The 21623-nt window shown below is 36.6% G+C and overlaps 1 protein-coding gene across 1 annotated transcript in view; it reads left to right on the top strand.

The window, feature by feature from the left end:
• LOC133331440 (SRSF protein kinase 2-like) overlaps positions 1-12389 on the top strand; it is a 32087-nt gene extending 19698 nt beyond the window's left edge. Inside the window, exons 6-8 of the mRNA XM_061539832.1 lie at positions 6535-6624; positions 6693-6963; positions 12190-12389. Of these exons, the coding sequence (XP_061395816.1) occupies positions 6535-6624; positions 6693-6963; positions 12190-12389 (561 nt within the window). The remainder of the gene's footprint in view (positions 1-6534; positions 6625-6692; positions 6964-12189) is intronic.
• Positions 12390-21623: the final 9234 nt, after the last annotated feature.

The following is a 21623-nucleotide window of genomic DNA, read 5'->3' as shown; positions in this document are numbered from 1 at the left end:
CCCACTGGCGGCTCATACTTCTCAGCACGTATTCCCTTATCAACTTGGATCATGTTCACCGGCTTCTACTTTCCAGCCGAACCCTGTTCCATTACAGGTTTCTTCGCATCAACCACACCATTGTACTTTTCAACCTCCAACTCGAATGGTTTTAATTTCTGTGAATTAGAAATATGGGATATTTGCGCTCGTTACTACCATTGGTGACCACTGGCCTGGCCACCTCATCGCGTTCGGCCTCTGCTGTTTGATGTGCCTTCCCGGAAAGTGCCAATTCTTCAGACAGCTTCTCAATTTCCACCTCACTAGATTTCGTGGCGTATTCACTGCCATAATGTCTGCGGTATTGGTGACCACTTGCTTTGTCAAATCGTCATGTTCGGCCTTTGCTGCTTGATGTTCATCCTCCGATGAAGCCACCCTTTCCCAAAGTTTCTTTTTTCTTTTTCCCATGATGATTTTCCTGCTGCCTGAGCTTTCTCTGCAGTCGCCACCAATTCTCTTTTAAGTTCGTGAACTTTTTGTTTCAAATTTGCTACATTTGTCTTTAGTTTATTCATACTTTCATGCTGCCTGGGCTTGCCTTAACCCCCCCGCCATTTTGGATTTCACGAACCACGGGATCGTCTTTCATTTTATAGGGTGCGCTCCTTACTCGGTTTTCCATTATCTATAAACTCACGATGCATTAATAAGGCGATGTATCAAAAAACAAAAACCTTTGTTTTTGTCTCGACCTTATGTCAAATTTTTCCTTATAATATTTTACATGGTTGGCAACATTGCACATCGAATTCAAGTAAAAATTACCAATTTTGACAGTTAATCGAGACATCAGCTGCTCTAAATGGACTACCTATTTATTGTGCCATGCTATAAACTCTACGAACATGTCGATATTTGCTAGTAGAGTTGTTGTCGGTGCCGAGCCTTTGTGCGATTCGTCTTCTCTGGAATAAGACCCTATAGACTCATACTTTTATTCTGTACTCAGAACTGGAGTCCTCTCGCCATATTTGCTCGCCGTCACCGCCTCCTTGCCGCAGTCTCCTTCTGACTCAACGTTTTATTTTTCTTTTTTTAATTTTCTTCTTTGTGAATTTTCCACCAAGCCGAGAGAATTTTCTCGACCTTTAAGAGGACCTCTTATGTAAATTAAATTTCTTATCCTTTAAGTCTTCAAATGCACATTCATTTGCCAGCCATTTGAAACAGGGATAAGTAAATCGACTTTCGTCTAATCGATCGGTCGCTAAAAGTCGAAAATCGATTTTGAACAGGTTAGACAAAGTCGACTTTTTAGTCAAAGCAAAAATCGAAAAGTCGACTTTTGGGCTCAACTAAGTATTCCTAGTTTGAAAATCACCGTATTTTCAAATCTAGAAATGGAGGTGGTTCTCTTAAATCTAAATTCGTTACTTGCACTTTACAACTCATTATCACGAATATAACTAGGGATTTTTTGAATGTTGACCCTGTCATAATCTCGATTATAAAACCTATAGTTTTGAGAAGAACTCTTCTCTCTTTCTAGATCGTTCTCCTGAGAATATGATACCATAACATCTGCCTCTTATGTCTACAGAATAAAGGCTCTGATAATATTTATCTGGTAACAGTTCTAGAGCCTCTAAACCGAAGCCAATCAAGTCGTGTACATTGGTTATTGCACTTGGTTTCCTTGATTTCATTTCAATACTAATTGAAAATCACCGTATTTTCAAATCTAGAAATGGAGGTGGTTCTCTTAAATCTAAATTCGTTACTTGCACTTTACAACTCATTATCACGAATATAACTAGGGATTTTTTGAATGTTGATCCTGTCATAATCTCGATTATAAAACCTATAGTTTTGAGAAGAACTCTTCTCTCTTTCTAGATCGTTCTCCTGAGAATATGATACCATAACATCTGCCTCTTATGTCTACAGAATAAAGACTCTGATAATATTTATCTGGTAACAGTTCTAGATCCTCTAAACCGAAGCCAATCAAGTCGTGTACACTTCTTATATTCATTGGTTATTGCACTTGGTTTCCTTGATTTCATTTCAATACTAATTGAAATATACTTTGAAGAAATCTGAATCAGTGCTGAGTTTCAATTTTCAAGAATTTTGTGGTGGATAATAGCGACATCGCTTTTACCCAGGTTTTCCGATTTACTATTTTTTATGTTCTCCTGTCCATAAACATCTCCGTCTTATTCGGTTAGACCTCGTGTTAGTTTCGTTAATTATTGATTTTAATCCAGTTAAGTATCGTTGTCTAGAAACATTGCATTCTTAAATTTTATACAGTGGTTGGGGTCCTGGCCATTTCCATCTGGGTGTCGCAATTGCCTTTAATTTTTATTATTTCACAGGGATTCGAACACACAACCCATCGGACACTACGCCATCTAGCTTATTATTGGTCTACCGTAGACTGTCCTGCCATCTATCATTTCCAAGTAACAATGCTTCTTTTAATTGTGTGCAGTGGTTGGGTTCCATATTTGGCTTAAGTAGTTGTGCCATATCCCTCTAGGGGGCCATATCTCAATTTTTTGTTATCCTCATGTGTGGTAGCCGAGGTTTGCTTTTAGAATGTCGAACACTATCCACTACACTACTGCACTCGGCTTAATAAATGTTTCTCTATAACGTTTTTGGTTCTATACGTACAAGTATCCTGTCGATCCAGACGTAGGCTTTGGTGAACCCTTTCAATCAATCCGCACACATGTTATTAGGCTATCTATGCCATCTATCGTCGTCTAGAAATAACGTCTTTGAATTTTTAACTCCTAAGACTATAATTTAATATAAAATAGAATACGGACTCAACTCTAGCATTTGTGTCACTGTTTTCCAGTAATATTATAAGTATATGTGGAAAACACTTAGAATTAGCCTTTATATCCATAAAAACAATATCCATTCATTAAGACATAATTATTAATTATTTTCCATTCACAAAACATTCATTAAAAAAACCGCATTAGTAACATCCAAATCATGTAATTAAGCTGACATTAAGTAAATGTATATAACATTAGAATACAAATTTTATTATAAACTAAATAATACCACAACCTTACCACCCCCACCCAACTCACACCAAACAATAATGTAGAATTTTATATGCAATTGTTATTGTTGTTAATTGGTAATTTTATTTAATTTTATGTTGTTCATTTTTTTATTTACTTAGTTTATATTGTTTATGCTATAATTTAATAGTCAATCATTTTAACTAACACACTGACACAAACTCGTAAACATTTTATTTATGCAAAAAGGCTTTTTATGTACATTTGAACACATCAAATACAAATACCATATAACGAAATTAAAATTATTTAAAAATTGAATATACATATCAAAACCCTATGTTTATAACAAAAATAACTATATTGGAATATTACAGGAGTTCTAAAGAATATGGCTCTTCATCAAAGTTCGGAAATAGAAATGCCTTACGAAGGGGTTTATGTTTTTAAAATAGAAGGTTGAAGGTTCTTGTATATAGAAAATCTCTTTAATGACTTTTATCTGCAGGGTGTCTTCTATCTTTATAAAACCCGCCGAAAGTTTTCTGTCTATATCACCAGTAAGCGCTCGATATTACATCCCATAACCTAACTCAAACGAAGGCGGTTTCACTAGTGGTCAATACTAAAATGAAAAAACTGATAATCCATAACCCCGTAATTTTATTAATTCATAAGCCGTTAACAGTTGAACATCGTTCTGTGATGGAAATTCGATGCAACGGGGTTTTTTTTAACTCCGTTCCACTACCGAAACTTTCTTGCAGCCTTTCTACCATCCCTATTGCTTACTACCGGAACATGCGATAGCGTCGCCATTGCCACAAACGTCTAGTAGGATTGGATTTTGGTCGGAAGTGGTTCCACTTGAGTCACCGTTGCTGCCGCTTACACAACACCTGTCGTCAGTATCGTGTTTGCCCCAGGCTTTGTTGCTATACTGTGGGTTTCCTTTACTGAGACCGAAGATTAAGCGGTTTTGTCAAAAAAGATTTCTTTGCAAACCCAGTGAACAATTATCGATAGGGCTGACTTTCTCAATGATAGCCTTTCCACTATCCTTCTAGACTACTACCGGAACATTCTATGTGTTTTTGTCATCAAAGGTTTCTTCTCAGCCAGTTGCTGTATCTCTGTCGATCTCATCCTCTTCATTGCCACAATCGTTCAGTATGATAAGATATTGGTCGGATCAGTTTTCACTTGAGTCACCGATGCAGCCGCTGTGTGCCTTTCGTACTTCCTCCAACCTTTAGAGGACAATATTGACAGAAGCCAATTGCCTTCCCATATCCATCACTTTCTTGCATTTGGAACAATTACCAATAGGTCCGACTTTCGTGTTCTCAATGATAGTCTTTCCACTATCCCTCTTGGTTATTATCGGAATATGCGACACCAAAGGCTAAGTGGTTTTTGTCAACAAAGGTTTCTTCTCAGCCAGTTGCTGTTTCTCCGTGTTCATTACCACAAACGTTAAAGAGAATTGTTTTTTGGTCGGAACAGTTTCCATATGAGTCACCGATGCTGCCGCTGACACAACTCCTGGCTTCAGTCTAGTGTTTTGATGCTATATAGTTGGCTTCATTTACCCTCCTTGGTATAGGTCCTGCAAAAGGTAGTTCCCTGCGGCCTTGTAGGGAAAATAGTCCCATTCGTACATCCTCATGACCTTTAAGTGCTTCATAATCCAGGTGAAATTCTTCTTGCTGATCATGTTGAGACTGAAGGCTAAGTGTTTTTTTTTTTTTTTTGTCAACGATGTTTTCTTCCCAGTCAATTCCTGTTTCTTCTTCATAGCCCAAACGTTGAGGAGGATTGGATCCCGCCGCTGTTTGCCCCATGCTTTACACGAGGTAGGAATTCGGTCGACTGGACAGGTCTAGTGGGGATAATTCCTTTCGTACTACCGACCTTTAGTTGATTCTTGATCCGGGTGAAATTCTTTTCGCTGATCATGTTGAGGTCTTTATCTACTTATCGTTACAGTAGCAAATTGCCCTCCGATACGTCTTTTTATTCATTGCTTCCTTGCATTTGCCACTTCTGGATGCAGGGCCGACAACGAGGATTTCAAAGTGTTTTTGTACTATTGGCTTCATTCCCCTTTATAGTAGGGACACTTAGTCGGGCGCCAAGTCGACTTGTCCATTTTTGCATACTGTTCTAAATCGACTTTTGGCAAATAATGCAAAATCAACTATTTTTTGACAAAATGGGCTTTGTGATAATAAACCAAGTATATATGAAGAAACTCGAAAGTCGACTTCGCGATTTCCCCAAAAATAGACTTCGACTTTAAAGCTTTTTGACTAACTCTCCTGTCCAATTTTTGCTTGTTTAATAGTGAAGCCTCTCATGTTCGATATTAATCAGGCAACCACGAAAATATTTATGTTTGTTGGACATTCAGTAATCGATAAAAGACCTGACAGTCCAATATGATAGTGCGTACTCGCCTCTAGACTTGTGAATACAAAATGTCGATTAATCGAAAGTCGATTTACTTATCCCTACTTTATTGCCGTCTGCCTCGGAAGTAACGGTTTATCGGCTGAAGCCGACGTACTACTAACATTTTCCGCTTTGGAGGAGCCCACATCTACATGGGTATTAAAGACGGTTACATTAGCATCATTATATTCGTCTGTCGTTGGGGTACATTCCTTATGTAGGCTGGGATGCTCTTCTGACTCAGAGTGAAACTGTCGTATTACTCAATGAGTCTAAAGAGGGATTCGAATTGTCGGATTAAATTATCATTTCGCCAAAGACGACACAAGGTCGTAACCTTCAGCAGTTGACGCTCTTTGCGATATTCTTGAATATACGATTTAGAATTTTAAAGAGAAGTCCCTGCCGGGGTTCATATATTGGTGTGTAGCACTTGTGACGTTTGAAACTGAGGGTGTCAAGGCACATCAGCACACCATCAGCAGCCGAAGAATTTGTTTTTGGGTATTTTCTAAAGTTTGAGAATCCATATGTAGGTATTGGTTAAGTGTAGGATCTCAGGTCAACCATGGCAAATTTCGATGAGGCAGTTATGATTCCTTGAACCACTCGAGTTCCTGAATGAACTGGGTCATTCTTAAACTTGATCGAGAGCTATTTCACACAAGTAATCGGTGCAACCGATTACAACGCCATCTTCATTCTAGCATATAAACTAAAATCGTAATAACAACAATTATCATCTGAATGTCTTTTGCACCAAAAAAACGAAATTTGTTTATATTCTTCTTTTATTCTTTTGCATTTTTCTTCTTTATCTTGTTTTCCCAAATTATGTTCATTTTCTTGTTCTCCTTTAATTTTTTTCGTATGTGTAAAATTTTTTATCAAAAAAATCTCACAGCCGCCCACTGAAACCACCACAACCACCATCACTACTACAACTACCACCACAACAACAAGTGGTTCTGATAAACAAGAACAACAACAACTAAATAATCAATTAAATAATATCAATATAACAAATCCAAATACAATTTCTCAGACACAATCCTATACGAATGCCATACAATCGCTGATCAACAATACGAATGTACGAGTGAAAATTGCCGATTTGGGTAATGCATGTTATGAGGTAAGGTTCACACTTTGTGATATTTTTATTGTATGATTTTTATTTATCGATATTCTACTTTGTTGTAGTATCATCATTTCACCGAAGACATCCAGACACGACAATATCGTTCAATTGAAGTCCTTTTGGGTGCCCCCTATAATTACACGGCCGATATCTGGAGTACTGCATGTTTGGCATTTGAACTGGCCACGGGAGATTATCTCTTCGATCCACATGCTGGGGAAACATATTCCAGAGATGAAGACCATCTGGCCCATATTGTAGAGCTGTTGGGCACAATACCACCGTCGGTAATATTTCGCGGCAAACATGGTGTTAAATATTTTACAAGTTATGGTAAGTTGCAATGGACTTTTCATATTGGGTAGATCCCTGGGAAGATAACTTCCTTTTGTAGATATTAAGTGTCTTTTGAAGATTAAATTAATATTAGATTGAGGGTCTACATTCATTAATTGTGCGTCGTGAGACATATCGTAATATAAGGTTAGGGGTCGTCGAAAATGTTGATAAAATCGGAGAAATGATCGAAGTTGACCGGCATGTTAGCCGGTCAACTTCAACTTGGTTTTAAACCATTTACAATTGATCAGAAACAGGCAGAATTGGCCAACAGAAGAGGTGTCGTGTTCTACCAGGACAACGCTAGGCCACACACACACCTACAGTGACTCGCCAGAAACTTTAGGAGCTTGGTTGGGAAGTTTTAATGCATCTGCCATACAGTCCGGACAATATAACCAAAATAAAATTTCTTTAATGATAAAAATTGGTATCTAGGGAGGATTGTGAAAATCGACTACTAGACTACTTTTTGCAAGTAGAGAACAGGACTTCTATGATAAAAAAATTGGTATCTTGGGAGGATTGTGAAAATCGACTACTAGGCAACATTTGGCAAATAGAGAGCAGGACTTCTATGAGAGAGGCATTATGAAGTTACCTTTAAAATGGCAACAAATCATAAAACAAAACGGTGCATATTTCGCCCAGATCGGACATTCCGAGACATGTTAAATAAAGTTCTATAGTTCATATAAAAATAACGGATTTCTTTTTCCCCAACCTTATAGTTTGTCCGATTCAACAATACTTCACCCAAGTCACAATATCAGAACGATTGAGTAACTTAGATCCTGCAAGAAGACAATTGTTCAAAATACTTTGAACATAAACTGAATTTATCATGTCTTTGCCAGTCGTCAACAACCCTAAAGGTGGAAACACATATGAGGATTCAGATCTGTCCTGTTAAGTTGGCTTTGTATTAAATTTCAATTTTTAAGGGAATATCAGAGTCAATCTTGATGTTGGGCGCCGTTTTCCTTTTTTATTTTACAATAAAAAAGACAAGGCTGAAGTCCTCCTTGGTGTTTCCCCCTTAAAATAGTTGTGAAAATTCTCCACTATTCAAATTCTACTACATATTAGAACAAATAATTTAAGGATACAAGTATTGTGGGTTCGAGATTCGACTAAGTCAGATTATTTTAAGTCGTTCTTAAGGAAAAATCCAAAGCGAACTGACAGAAAATAAACATAGATCCTTGCTTAACTAAATTCTCTCTCGTCTACACATGAAACTAACATCAAGGTATTTACATACTTACTTATTTACTTTACCTAGCTGGCTTGTGACAGAACTTTCGTTCCGTAAGCCGAGCTTAAAAAAGATTTCCAGGCGCGTCTGTCTTTTGCGCAGTTTTTTTTTCAATTTAAAAGACATTATTCGCCAATGTTGCCTTCTACTTGATCTTTCCATCTAATTCGTGAGCCATCACCTGGTTCGCTTTTATATGCATTTTAAGCTGTCGCTGCAGCTCGATACGTCTAACAATGCCTATATCCCAGAATAGCTGGTTCATTCGACGCCGATATTCACCATCGACGCTGATCGGCCCATTGATCTTTCGGAGAATTTTTCTCTCAAATACTAAAGAGCTGCCTGTGTAAGTATCCATGCTTCAGATCCATACAACAGTACGGGTAATATCAGCGTCTTGTAGAGTGTGAGTTTGGTCTGGCGGGTAGTGGCCTTGCTTTTGAGTTGTTTACTCAGACCATAGTAGCATCTATTGGCCAACACTATCCTTCTCTGAATTTGAAAGCTGGTGTTATTAGTTTTGTTTATGACGGTACCGAGGTATATAAAATCTTTGATCACCTCGAAGCTGTAGTTTTCAAGTTCCACAGTTGTACCGAGTCTACTGGACGTCTTGGGCATTTATACCATCACCTTGGTCTTCTCGCCATTTACTGCCAGACCCACTTTGGCCGACTCCTTCTCAATTAGTTCAAAGGTGGCTATTACAGCTCGCAATGTTCGACCCATTATGTCGATGTCATCGGCGTTGGCGAATAACATGTGTTGTTTGGTGTACAGAGTGCCATTTCTGTTCGATTTTGCCTCTCGTATGACCTTTTCCAGCAGGATTTTAAACAGGTCACACCACAAACTGTCACCTTATGTGACAGTAATGAAGGGCTCCGATAGGTCCTTTCCAACTTTAATTGCAAACATTGGACCAGTTAAAGTTATCCTGCATAGCCGTATTAAACTTTGCAGGAATGCCGAATGCAGACATGACTTTAAATACCTCTCAGCGGATTAGCTTTATAGTCAACGACTAGGGGGAATGTGTCGATGTGTTTTTCGTGGATCTTCTCTAGGATGTGGCGCAGAGTGAAAGTCTGGTCAATAGTGAATTTGCCAGGTCTGAAGCCACATTGATATGGCCCAGTAATGTCATTGTCCATAGGCTTCAGTCGTTAACACTAAGGATACGTAGACAAGCGCAAAAGTCGACTTTTAGACTTTTCGATTTTTGAATCTAATCGACTTTTGATTTTTTATATGAATTATTGTGAACAGATAAAGTAAAGTTCCGGAAAGTGCAATTTTTGAGCAATTTGAGCTTTGTGATATAAAACCTAATATTTATGAAGAAAATCGTAAGTCGATCTTGAAAAGTCGACTTTACGATTTTCTCTTAAATCAAAAGTCGACTTCGACTTTTAGACTTTTCAATACAAAAAGTCGATTAATCGATTAGTCGAAAGTCGATTTACTTATTCCTAGTTCACACAGTATGCCAGATACCACATTATATGCTATGGGAAGGAGACTTATTCCTCTATAGTTGGCACACATCGTCTTGTCTCCTTTTTTGTGCACGGTACACAGAATGCTGAGTTTCCAATCATTGGGCATGCATTCCTCTAGCCAAATTGTACTAATAAGCTGGCGCATGCTCCTGACCCGCATCTATCCACCAGTCTTGAATAGTTCGGCTGGTAATCCATCGTCACCTGCTGATTTATTTTTTTTTTCAGACGATTAATTGCTATTCTGACCTCATCTTGACTAGGTGGTATACAGTCTATACCGTCATCTCCAATTGGCTCTGGGGTAACTTCTTCACCGCGACTATTTGATACCAGAAGCTTTTCAAAATGCTCCTTACAAATCCTCAGCACGATATTTGCATCTGTCACCAGGTTTCCTTCTTCTTCTCTACAGGAGGTTGTGCCTGCGCCAAAGCCTTCGCTTTGGTATTTTACTCGTTGGTAAAATTTTCGGACTTCATTCTGACTCCTGTACATCTCGTTTTGCTCATGTTCACGTCTTTCTTGTTATTTCTTCTTTTTTTCTGAAAAGACGTTTCTCCTCTCTCCTTTTCTCCCGATAATTCTCTCTCGCATTGCCAGTTGCTACTATTTGCAGGGTTGCCCTATACGATGCCTTTTTCATATAAGTAGCATTACGACACTCCTGATCGTACCATGGGTTTCTTGATGGTGGTTTTTGTTTTTGTTGATTTTGCTGCAGTTTGTAGGAAGTGGACAATTCGTTGCCATTGTGCTTCTATACTATTATCGTGACAAGAAGTGCTTTCGTCAAGCAGGAGAGTAGGCCTCTGCTACCTGTTGTATTTGCAGTTTTTCAACGTAGAGTTTCCGTGCTACATTAGATCATACCTTGGCTGCTACATGAAGACGGGTGCGATCCTTGGCTGCCACAAGGTAATGGTCCGAATCGATATTCGCCCCTCGTAATAGGCCTCTGCTACTTGTTGTGTTTGCAGTTTTTCGACGTAGAGTCTCGGTGCTACATTAGATCACATCTTTGCTGCTACATGAAGACGGGTGCGAACCTTGGCTGCCACAAGGTAATGGCCCAAATCGATATTCGCCCCTCGTATCGATCGATTTCTCGTTTCTTGATCAGGAGAAATCAGGGCGGCCTTGTGTATATAGATATGCTTGAATCTGGTTGTGCTAACTACACTGTTTTTTTGCTGCAGCGAAGTAAATCAACCTCATGCCGTTGTCGGATGTTTCTTCATGGAGGCTGAATTTTCCGACGGTGGGATCAAAAATATTTTCCCTTCCGATTTTTGCATTAAAATCTCCTAGCAGCGGTCATATGCAGTTCCTAGGCACTCATGTTTGTCTTCCGTCGGAGCATGGGCGCAAATAAGACAGATGTAGAAGGACTCTGTTTTTATATGGATTATAGCTATTCGCTCATCTACTGGAGTGAATCTGGAGACGAGGTCTTTTATTCTCCTATTAACCATAAATCCGCAGCCAAATTTACGTCTCGTTTCATGGCAGCTATCCGCAGCCAAATTTACGTCTCGTTTCATGGCAGCTATAATGAAGGGCGTAATCATCTGATTTACTTAGGCCAGTCCATTTCCATCGCATTTACTGTAAGGCAATAATAATGGCTTTGTGCTTCGTGAGTACATCCGCCAAAGCGAAGAGTGGGCCTGTTCTGTACAACCTGCGCACATTCTAAGTGCAGATTCGCAGATCGTGGTCCTTTATAGGTTTACGGGGGTCGTCAAGATTGGGGGTTTGGTTTGTTTTGTTGTTTTTTTTCATAATAGGAGAGCTTTCCCGAGTGTGGGCAACTCACCCGACTCCTCAACCCATTTTTTATAGTTCTTATGGGTGAACTCGCGGCACATATCAGCTCACTATTTCAATGGATAATGAAAGTAGCTGCCCCAGGTGACACGTCGAGGGACCAAGATAAGCCTAGGCTTCGGCATGTTAAAGCCAATCAGGGACGTTGCTTGGTATTTATCATCCCCTATGCCACCCTTTAGGTATTTTTGAATGTCCAGCTCACGTCGAGTGAATGAAAATATCAACCCGGACGATTTTTTCATGGAACATTGGAGCATTTCCCACCCGAATTGAATGTTATATAGCGTTACGGAATATTTGCGGTCAAAAACTCCGTCCCTGGAAAGTTCAATGTTTTGACAATACCCCATATAAAAATATACTGTCTAATGTTCGATATTTAGTTGATCTTAGCGGAATTTTCTTTCCTGAGTGTCTGTAATTTGAAATTTTATTTTCTTGACTAATAAAAAAGGTCCTGGCAGGTCTTCGACAAATATAATATTTTATAATGCCCACCTGATCATTGTTAAGGGCATACAATTGTTCGGCCCTGTCGAACTTAATGGCGTTACTTGTCATAATTTATTTTAAAATTTTATTCCACAACTAATTCTATTTCTTCTTTCATTCCCCTCCTCGCAGGAAGTCTACGAAATATCACAAAACTAAAACCATGGAGTCTGATAAATGTTCTAATTGAAAAATACGATTGGGATCCGATTGAAGCGAAAAAATTCTCCGATTTCCTGTTGCCAATGTTGGAATATAATCCCGTCATTCGGGCATCGGCAGCTGAATGTTTAAATCATCCATGGCTGGAGGAGAAAGAAGAATTTGTTTGAAGGATATTGCAGCAACAAGAACAACAACAAGAACAAAAAGAGTATTACAATTCGAAACACTCATACATACATACATATATAACGCAACACAAGACACACACACACACGATAACAAACATACATATATTTGTTAATGATACTCCCTCGTACAGACTTAATTAACTCTTGAAAAAAAAATAATTACAACAACTTACAAAAAAACAACAACAATTCATTATTATATATAAACATATAAACAAAGTTACATACATACAATGATAATACTGCGGAGAAGAGAGTGTAAACGATGATTACAATGGGAGAAAATTCGTGAATAAAATCTTTGAGGATTTTGAAAATAAAATTTGTATTCGAATGCCCTGGTATGCTATGGCCAATGGCATAGGGAATTTGGGAAGGTCATGGATGATGCGGAAATGAAATATGAAATCTATAATTTTATTTTGGTTTCAAAATCCTAAAAATACTCTAATATTAAAATTTTGTGTCAAAGGTGCCTAAAGGTATACTTCACAAAAAAGATTTAAAGACAATTATTTTTTTATACCCTCCACTAATTATGGAGGGTATATTAGTTTTTTTTCTCCGTTTGTAACGCATCGAAATAATCATTTCCGACCCTATAAAGTATATATATTCTTGATCAGCGTAAAATTCTATGACGATTTAAGCATGTCCGTCTGCCTGTCTGTTGTAATCACTCTAGCGTCTAAACCATTAGAGATAGATCGCCGAAATTTTGTATAGAGTTTTGTCTGCAGGCAGGTCAAGTTCGAAGATGGGATATATCGGTCCACGTTTAGGCATAGCTCCCATATAAGGGTACCCCCCAATTTTTGGTATTTTGAGATTCTTGATCTCGGTTTTCAACGGAATTCGCTGAAATTTGGTACTTGGAGTTCTTATTGAGTAGCAAATCTCACCACCAAAAATTATATAAAAATTATTTTTTCGAATAGCCCCCATATAAGCGTACCCCAAATTTTCGGTATTTTGGGGATCTTGAGCGCGTTTTTCAACCGAATTCGCTGGAATTTGGTACATTGGGTTCTTATTTGGTGCCAAATATCTCACTAAAAATTATAAACATAGGTCCACTTTATCCGATAGCCCCCATATAAGGATACCCCCCAATTTTCGGTATTTTGGGGTTCTTGAGCGTGTTTTTCAACCGAATTTGCTGTAATTTGGTATTTTGTAGTCGTATATGGTAACAAATCTCTCTACCAAAAATAATCAATATTCCCCCCATTTTAAGGGTAGTCACCATATAACCCCCTTTTTATATTAAAATATTTAGCTAATTTGTTTCGTGTGTTGGGGTTATCCCCATATAGCTTTATTCCCCCATAGAAAGTGGATATTCCGTAGACGAAATTTTCAGTTCATACCCTGCATGGTAAAACGATTAAGTCGATTTAGCCATATGTTGTAATCATTTTTTCTATCGGAGGATATCGACATAAAAAAAGTAGAACGTGAGGTTTGAGAAGGAACTGTTTCAACCCGCATTTAGGCCCAGGTCCTATATAAAATATCCTACATATTTAATATTTATCGTGATGCACGGTATTGGGATTCAACACTAAATTATTAGCTTGGAACTTGAGCTATATCGGCCGTTAATTAGGCATAACCTCTTATATAATGAAAACACCAAGTATTCGCTAATTCCTACACAATGTTGTCAATATTGGTCCCGCTTTAGTATGTCTCATATAAATTTGCCCTCTTAATTGGAGTATTTTCAGGATTTTATACACACCCTACTATGTCAACATTTTGGGGCTTTGAAATTTTAGGAAAACCCCCCCATTGAAATTGCTGACATTTCTAGTTGGTTTACTACAATCGATTGGTAGAATTGTAGTTATATGTATGTTCCCTATATTTTCATTTCAAAAAATGTTCAGTATTTCTATGGTGGAGAGTATCCAAAGTTCGCCTCGGCCGAACTTAACGCTTTTTCACTTGTTAATATTTCGAATGCCTAATGTTCCGCAAGGTATTTTTTTTCCTAAAATACTAGTTCGAATGTATAATATTCTGCAAAGATATTATTATGTACTTATGTCCTCTAGAAAATGAATTTGGAAAGGCGACCTCTCTACGGAATTGTTATTTAGAATAAATGTCCCGAAGGTTATTCCGAAGCATTATCTTATTTTTAAAATTTTCAAGATGATTTTTCAGTTCTGCGAATAGTCCTCATTGTAATCGATAACATCTCCTCGATTTGATATTAAATACAAACACACACACACCCATAAATACATCCATTAACATTTGATAGCTTTGAATGAATACGAATAGTTCGTTTTTTTTATTGATGACAAAACAAGAGAACAAAAACAAAACTTAATAATACGTTTACGATTAATAAACAAATAAATCAAATATTATAATTAATAAGAAAAAATAATATAATTAAAAATATTAAAAAAAACATTACATGAACTACATTGAAACTATCCCTATATTTATACATTTATATAATAGTTAAGTACATGCATACATACAAACAAACAAACAAAATCATACATACATATATACGTGGTTGGCGCATTAAACGTGATTATTTATAATAATAATAATAATAATTTTTATTATTGTAGTAGTTTACATGAAAAAAACAGAAACAAATAATATTTAAAAAACGAAAAGATAAATTATTAAAAAATATGTGTTGACAGAATTTTTGGTATATTAAAAAAATTAATTTATTTCAATTATTTAAAAGAAATTTGTATTAATTTATTTTGTTTTATCTTAATAATAAAAAAAGACTTTTGCAAGTGATAGTGTAAAGAGAATGTAGATTGTTTTTATTTATTTTCTAATTTGTATTTAAAATTTCATTTAAGAAATATTGTTTTATTAAAAAAATTTAGGATTTGTTGTGAAAAGAAGAATTGGATTATAAAAAAAACGAATAAAAATTATATGAAAATTATATTGGATTATTTTATTTATTAATTTTGTCTTTGACTTTAGAATTTTTGCAATTACACTGTGCAACACAAAAATTATAATTACCGGGAAAAATAATTGATTACTTTTATACCTCATAAAAATATTGGTTTTAGACCCCACGTTTCTTTAGACCAATTCCTGAAAATTTCATGCGAACGGACTATTCGATTTGAACCAAATTTGATATTATCTTTACAAGGCCTAGATTAAGCCCGATGATGGGACCCATTGGCCCACTTCTGCAATATTTAAAAATCCAATTTTAGCCTATTACAAGGTCTGATTTGATCCAAACATCCTAACATTTCCTTCAAACATAGTACACAAAGTAATTTCGATGATGGAAAATAGTTCTACAACTGGTACCTCCCCCAAATAGAGGTCAAAATTGATAATTATATATAATATATATGATAATTATATATATATATATATAATATAAATATGTATATATAATATACGAGGGCAGTTTTAGCCCAGCACAAAAAAAACGCGGAACCTTTTTTTGGGGATTTACTAGAAGAAGTCGACCGATAAGTCTCCCAAAAATATACAGGCATTATTAAAATATTAGGTTAAGCAAAGTTTGGTTTACGAGGGCAGTTCGGAAAGTTCTTAGCCTAGCACAAAAAGCGCGGTATAAACAGAAAAGTGTTAAGTGTTTTGGAAACTCTGTTATGAACACATGTTAAATTTTGTTTCGATCTGGCAACTCCTTCATATAGAAACAGGTGTTCAAAAAAGACGCATCCCCAATTCTTTGCAGTGGAAAAATTAGAAATGCGTGATTTTATTGTACAAAAAATTGCGGATGCCTCTTGTTTGAACACCTGTTTCTTAATACAAATACAATGTCTGATTTGATCCAAACTTTGCACATTGTAATATTTTTCCAAACCTATATTAAATCCTAAGATGGGGTCAACCTTTACCGGTACCTCTCCAAAGATGGTTAACTCTTCGATAAAAATTTACTAAATTTACTTAGCTCGCTTATAGCAGAACGGGTTTTCCATAAGCAGTGCTTAAAACCGATTTCAAGGCGCGTCGGACTTGTGCGCATCTCATCCAATTTGAAAGACCATTTTCCGTTATCTTCTACTTGATCTTTACATCGGATTCCTGGTCTTCCCCTTCTGCGTGAACCGTCATTAGGCTCGCTTTTATATTCGTTTTTATCTGGGGTAGTCGCTGCAACTCAATACAATGTCAGAGAATATATGGTATAGCTCATGGTTCATCCGACGGCGATATTCACTGTCGACGCAGTTCGACCCAAAGATCTTTCAGAGAATTTTTCCCTCAAACACTCCAAGAGCTGCCTAGTCTGCTTGCGCAAGTACTCATGCTTCAGATCCATACAACAGCACGGGTAATGTCAGCGTCTTGTAGAGTGTGAGTTTGGTATATCGAGAGGTGGCCTTGCTTTTGAGTTGCTTACTCAGACCATAGTAGCATCTGTTGGCCAACACTATTCTACTTCAGATTTCAAAGCTGATGTTCAAAGGTGGCTGTTACCGCTCTCAATGTTCGATGTCATCGGCGTAAGTGAGTAACATGTGTTGTTTGGTGTACAGCAGGATGTTAAAAAGGTCAGACGACAAACTGTCACCTTGTCTGAATCCTCGTTCGGTATTAAAGGGCTCCGAGAGGTCCTTTCCGGCTTTAACTGCTGATATTGTGCCAGTTAAAGTTATCCTTTATAGTCGACGAATAGGTGGAATGTGTCGATGTGTTTTTCGTGGGTTTTTTTCCAGGATTTGGCGCAGAATGAAAATCTGGTCAATGGTGGATTTGCCAGGTCTGAAGCCGCATTGGTATGGTTCAATAATGTCATTGACCATTGGCTTCAGTCGTACACACAGCACGCTGGATATCACTTTATAGTCTTGTCTCCTTTTTTGTGCAGGATGCTGAGGTTCCAATCATCGGGCATGCATTCCTCTAGCCAAATTGTACAAATCGGCTGGTGCATGCTAATGACCAGTATCTGACCACCGGTCTTGAATAGTTCGGCTGACAATCCATCGGCACCTGCTGCTTTATTTTTGGCTAGGTGGTATACACTCTATACTGTCTTATTTGTTCTGGGTCAGCGATGCACACGGTGAGAGGATGGCAATTTGTAAATGTATGTGTGAGACCAGCACATAAAGTTAAAGCGGGTCACACACGTCAAACATGAGCGTTCCATCGGTGAGAATGAAATTAAAATGATCGGTCTTTTTTGCATCGTCACTATCTCTGTCCATCTTCATTCTTTAAAAAACAAATTCGAAATGAAGTTCTGTTGATTCGTTTTTGGCCTATAGTTTCACGCCGATCAAACGTACATGTTTAACGTGTGTGGGCCGCTCAGGGACGTACGCAGGGGGGGAGCACGGGGGGACCGCCCCCCCCCCCACGAAATGAATTTTTTCCACTGTAAATTTATGTTTACAACCGCGAATTTATGTTTACAATCCTGTGTACGTTGCTGGGGCCGCTTATGCGTGGCCGCAAAATGATGCGCACTACCACGATGCAATAATAAGGTGATGTATCAAAACAAATACCTTTGTTTTTGTCTCGATTATCTGTCAAAATTTTCCTTATAATATTTCAAATGGTTGGCAACATTGCGCATCGAATTCAAATAGAAATTACGCACCTTGACAGTTAATCGAGACATCAGCTGCGCTAAATGGACTACCTATTCATTGTGCCATGCGCACAACCATAGACATGCTTACTTGTTGAAGTCTCAACAACGACTAAAAAAATGAGCGTAAGAATCCGTGTGAGTTAAGCTAACCGCTAGAGTGCAAGGGTGTGCATTCCAGTTCTGGGTTCACCGCCGCTATTTGATACCAGAAGCTTTTCAAAATTTTCCTTCCAGATCCCCAGCACACTATCTGTATTTGAAACCAGATTTCCATCTTCATCTCTACAGGAGGATGTGCTTGCTAAAATTTCCAGACTTCATTCTGACTCCTGTACATTTCGATTTGCTCACGCTCACGTTTTTTGTTGTTGTTTCTACTTTTTTCGGGATATACGATTCTCCCTCCTTTTCTCCCGATAATTTTCCATCGCATTACATGTTGCTACTGTCTGCAGGGTTGCCCTATACACTGCGTTTTTGCCTTAGTAGCATTACGACACTTCTGATCGTAGCACGGGTTTCTTGATGGTGTTTTTTGGTACCAAAGTGTTGCTTTTGGTGCAGTTGCAATTCTTTGCCATTGTGCTTCTATATTACTATCAGGACAAGAAGTGCTTTCGTCAAGCAGGTGGGTAAGTTGAGCGGAGTAGGCCTCTGCTACCTGTTGTGTTTGCAGCTTTTCGACGTCGAGTTTCCGTGTTACATTAGATCGCACCTTTGCTGCTACATTAAGACGAGTGCGATCCTTGACTGCCACAAGGTAATGGTCCGAGTAGATATTCGCTCCTCGTATCGATCGAATGTCTAAAACACTGGACGAATGCCTCCCATATATCACAATATGTTCAATTTGATTTCTCGTTGCTTGATCAGAAGAAATCCAGGTGGCCTTGTGTATATCGATATGCTTGAATCTGGCGCTGCTATCTACTATGTTTTTTGCTTGCGCGAAGTCAATAAACCTCATTTCGTAGTCTAATGTTTCTTCATGGAGGGTGAATTTTCCGATAATGGGACCAAAAATATGTTCCCTTCCGATTTTTGTATTTAAATCTCCTAGCAGAATTTTAATGTCATGGCCAGGGCAGCGGTCATATGCAGTTTCTAGGCACTCGTAAAAAATGTCTTTGGTCTGTTCATCTTTGTCTTCCGTCGGAGCATGGGCATGGGAGCATGAAGTTACTTTGAAAACATTTAGATTTTGAGTTTCGTGACACTGTTTCAGAATCTTCTATTAGTCGAAAGCGTCAAAGTTTTACGAATTCGAATACTGATTAATTAATATAACAGCATTGCAAAATTGCAACAAGTTTTTAAATTTCGTTATTTTTTCAGAGTAATGTCAAATTAAATTCTTTCAATTCTTTACTTTAGTAAACTCTAACTTATGCCAACATTTCTTATGTTTCATTTATTAATTTAACAATAAATACAAAAATACAAAGGACATCTACATAAAGAAACACTTAATAAATAAAAAAAATAATACAAACCAATACTGTTAAAATAAACCTATCTGACTGATTTAATATAAAAATAAATATAATTTGAATCCACAAGTTATATATAAAAAAAGCAAATTCAATATTATAATATTAGTAATAAATAAAAATAATAATATTAACATAAAATAATAATTTAAACATAAAAATAATAATATATCACATACAAGGTATTACTATAAAAAATAATTCTTCTAAATAAATGAAAAAATATTAGAAGATAAGAAAAAAAACATAATTTTTTGTAGAATGTGTTAATCAGAAAAGCACCCACTCCTGAAGAAAATTAATAAAATTAAGAACATATACAACATAAATAAAATTAAAAAACAAATTAATAAATTTACAATAAACCAAATTTAAAATAAATTATTTTTCCAAACATTTAAACAAAATAATGTGTATCTATTTAGTTATATTTTTTATTTAATGTTTGTGTTTAGAGTTTCAGTGGAATTAATTATTTAATATTTCAAAAATATTATATTAAAAAATTTTTATTTAAATTAAAATTGATATATAATTTGTATTGTATTCTGTCCATACGGCCTACTTTTCTCAATTCCTAAAATGTTTTATTTAAAAAATATATAAAAAAAAATCGGAAACTATGGTTGCCATCCGTAATCGACCCATTAATGATTACGGATGGCAACCATAGTTTAGTTGCGTTGCCAGTTGCCAAATTTGCATTATGGATGGCAACTGTTGTCAACTTCAGTTGCTTCAAATAGAATTTTTCGGCAACCATTTATTTCTGGTTGCTGTTTATAATAACTGAACTTTGTAGGCTTCCCATAATGGTTAATATTACTACAAAAGAACAATTTTAAGGTCCTTATTACCCGGATGGAAGCTCACCCAAATGTAGCACGCGGCGTGCGGACTTTTGGTCAAACCACAGCCACTAGCGATGATGTGTGGAAGGTCGTTTCAGAAGACCTTAACTACTATGGACCACCAACACGCATTCCAAATGAATAGCAGAAAGTGGCGAACATCTTCTTTTGGGTCCATGACATGTACGTGTGTATCATCAATACATCTGACTACACCCTGGAACTTAGTTTTCGAATAAAAAAAAAAATATTCCCTTTTTTTCTCCTCCGTTAATTTGGATACAATCAAAATTTCACACAGTTTTTCCTCTATTAGCCGGATAACTTCGGCGAAAACCACCGACATTGTCGGTTGAGCCATGCCAAGGTTGAAGTCATTGCTATGGGACTTTTGAAAACTTCCCTCCACAAAAAACATCAGAGCTGCACACATTTGACCGCCAGGCTTTTCGGAAATCAGGGTTTAAGGCTTGAACTATGTACACAACGGAATTTTTTGGTAGTCGAAAATACGCCTTCAGCTAATATGAGCAGTTGATTGAACATTTCTCTAAACGTCAGCATCTACTCACAGAACTGATGGTAGTTCTAATAGATTTTTCTCTTAAATGCCTTCTAATAAATGACACACCTTGAACTTAATTTCCATCATCAAAAATAGTTCCACAGAACTTATCATCACATATAATTATTTTTCCTGAAATATTTTATTCATTTTTTTTGTTTAAAATATTTCTAGTTGTAGAAATGTCAAAACAGTATTATCGACAGCAACTGAGAAAAGTTGATATCCATAATGTTAAGTTTTATTTCAATTGCGTTGCCAGTTGAACTGGCAACTGGAGTTTGGTTGCTTTCCATAATCGACCCATTAATTTTAAAGAAAAATTAATTAAAAAAGCATTTAAATTCAATATCAAAATTTAAAATGTAAAATTGTATAATGCCTAAATTCAGTCCCTACGACTACTATTCCCAATTCCTTAAACGTTTTATTTAAAAAATATAAAAATCAAAAAAATCACTGAAATTAAATTTAAATTTTAAAGAATACATTTTAATTTATTTAAAATAAATAAATATATAATAAGTTGTTTACACTATTCTAGTATTTTTTTATTTATAATATAAAAAAACTATTACCATTTTTTTATTTTATTAAAAATTGTATGTAAATTTTTCAATTATTTAATCTTTAAACGTATAAGTTTCAATCAAAGTTTATATTTATTTACATTTTAGTTATATTTTGCACTGAAAAATATTTGAAAATTAA

The sequence above is a fragment of the Musca vetustissima genome, unplaced genomic scaffold, assembly GCF_032173495.1.
Source record: "Musca vetustissima isolate MV318-11 ecotype Yass unplaced genomic scaffold, APGP_CSIRO_Mvet_v1 utg5322, whole genome shotgun sequence".
NCBI lineage: Eukaryota > Metazoa > Arthropoda > Insecta > Diptera > Muscidae > Musca > Musca vetustissima.
This window is presented reverse-complemented; position numbering and strand designations above follow the sequence as displayed.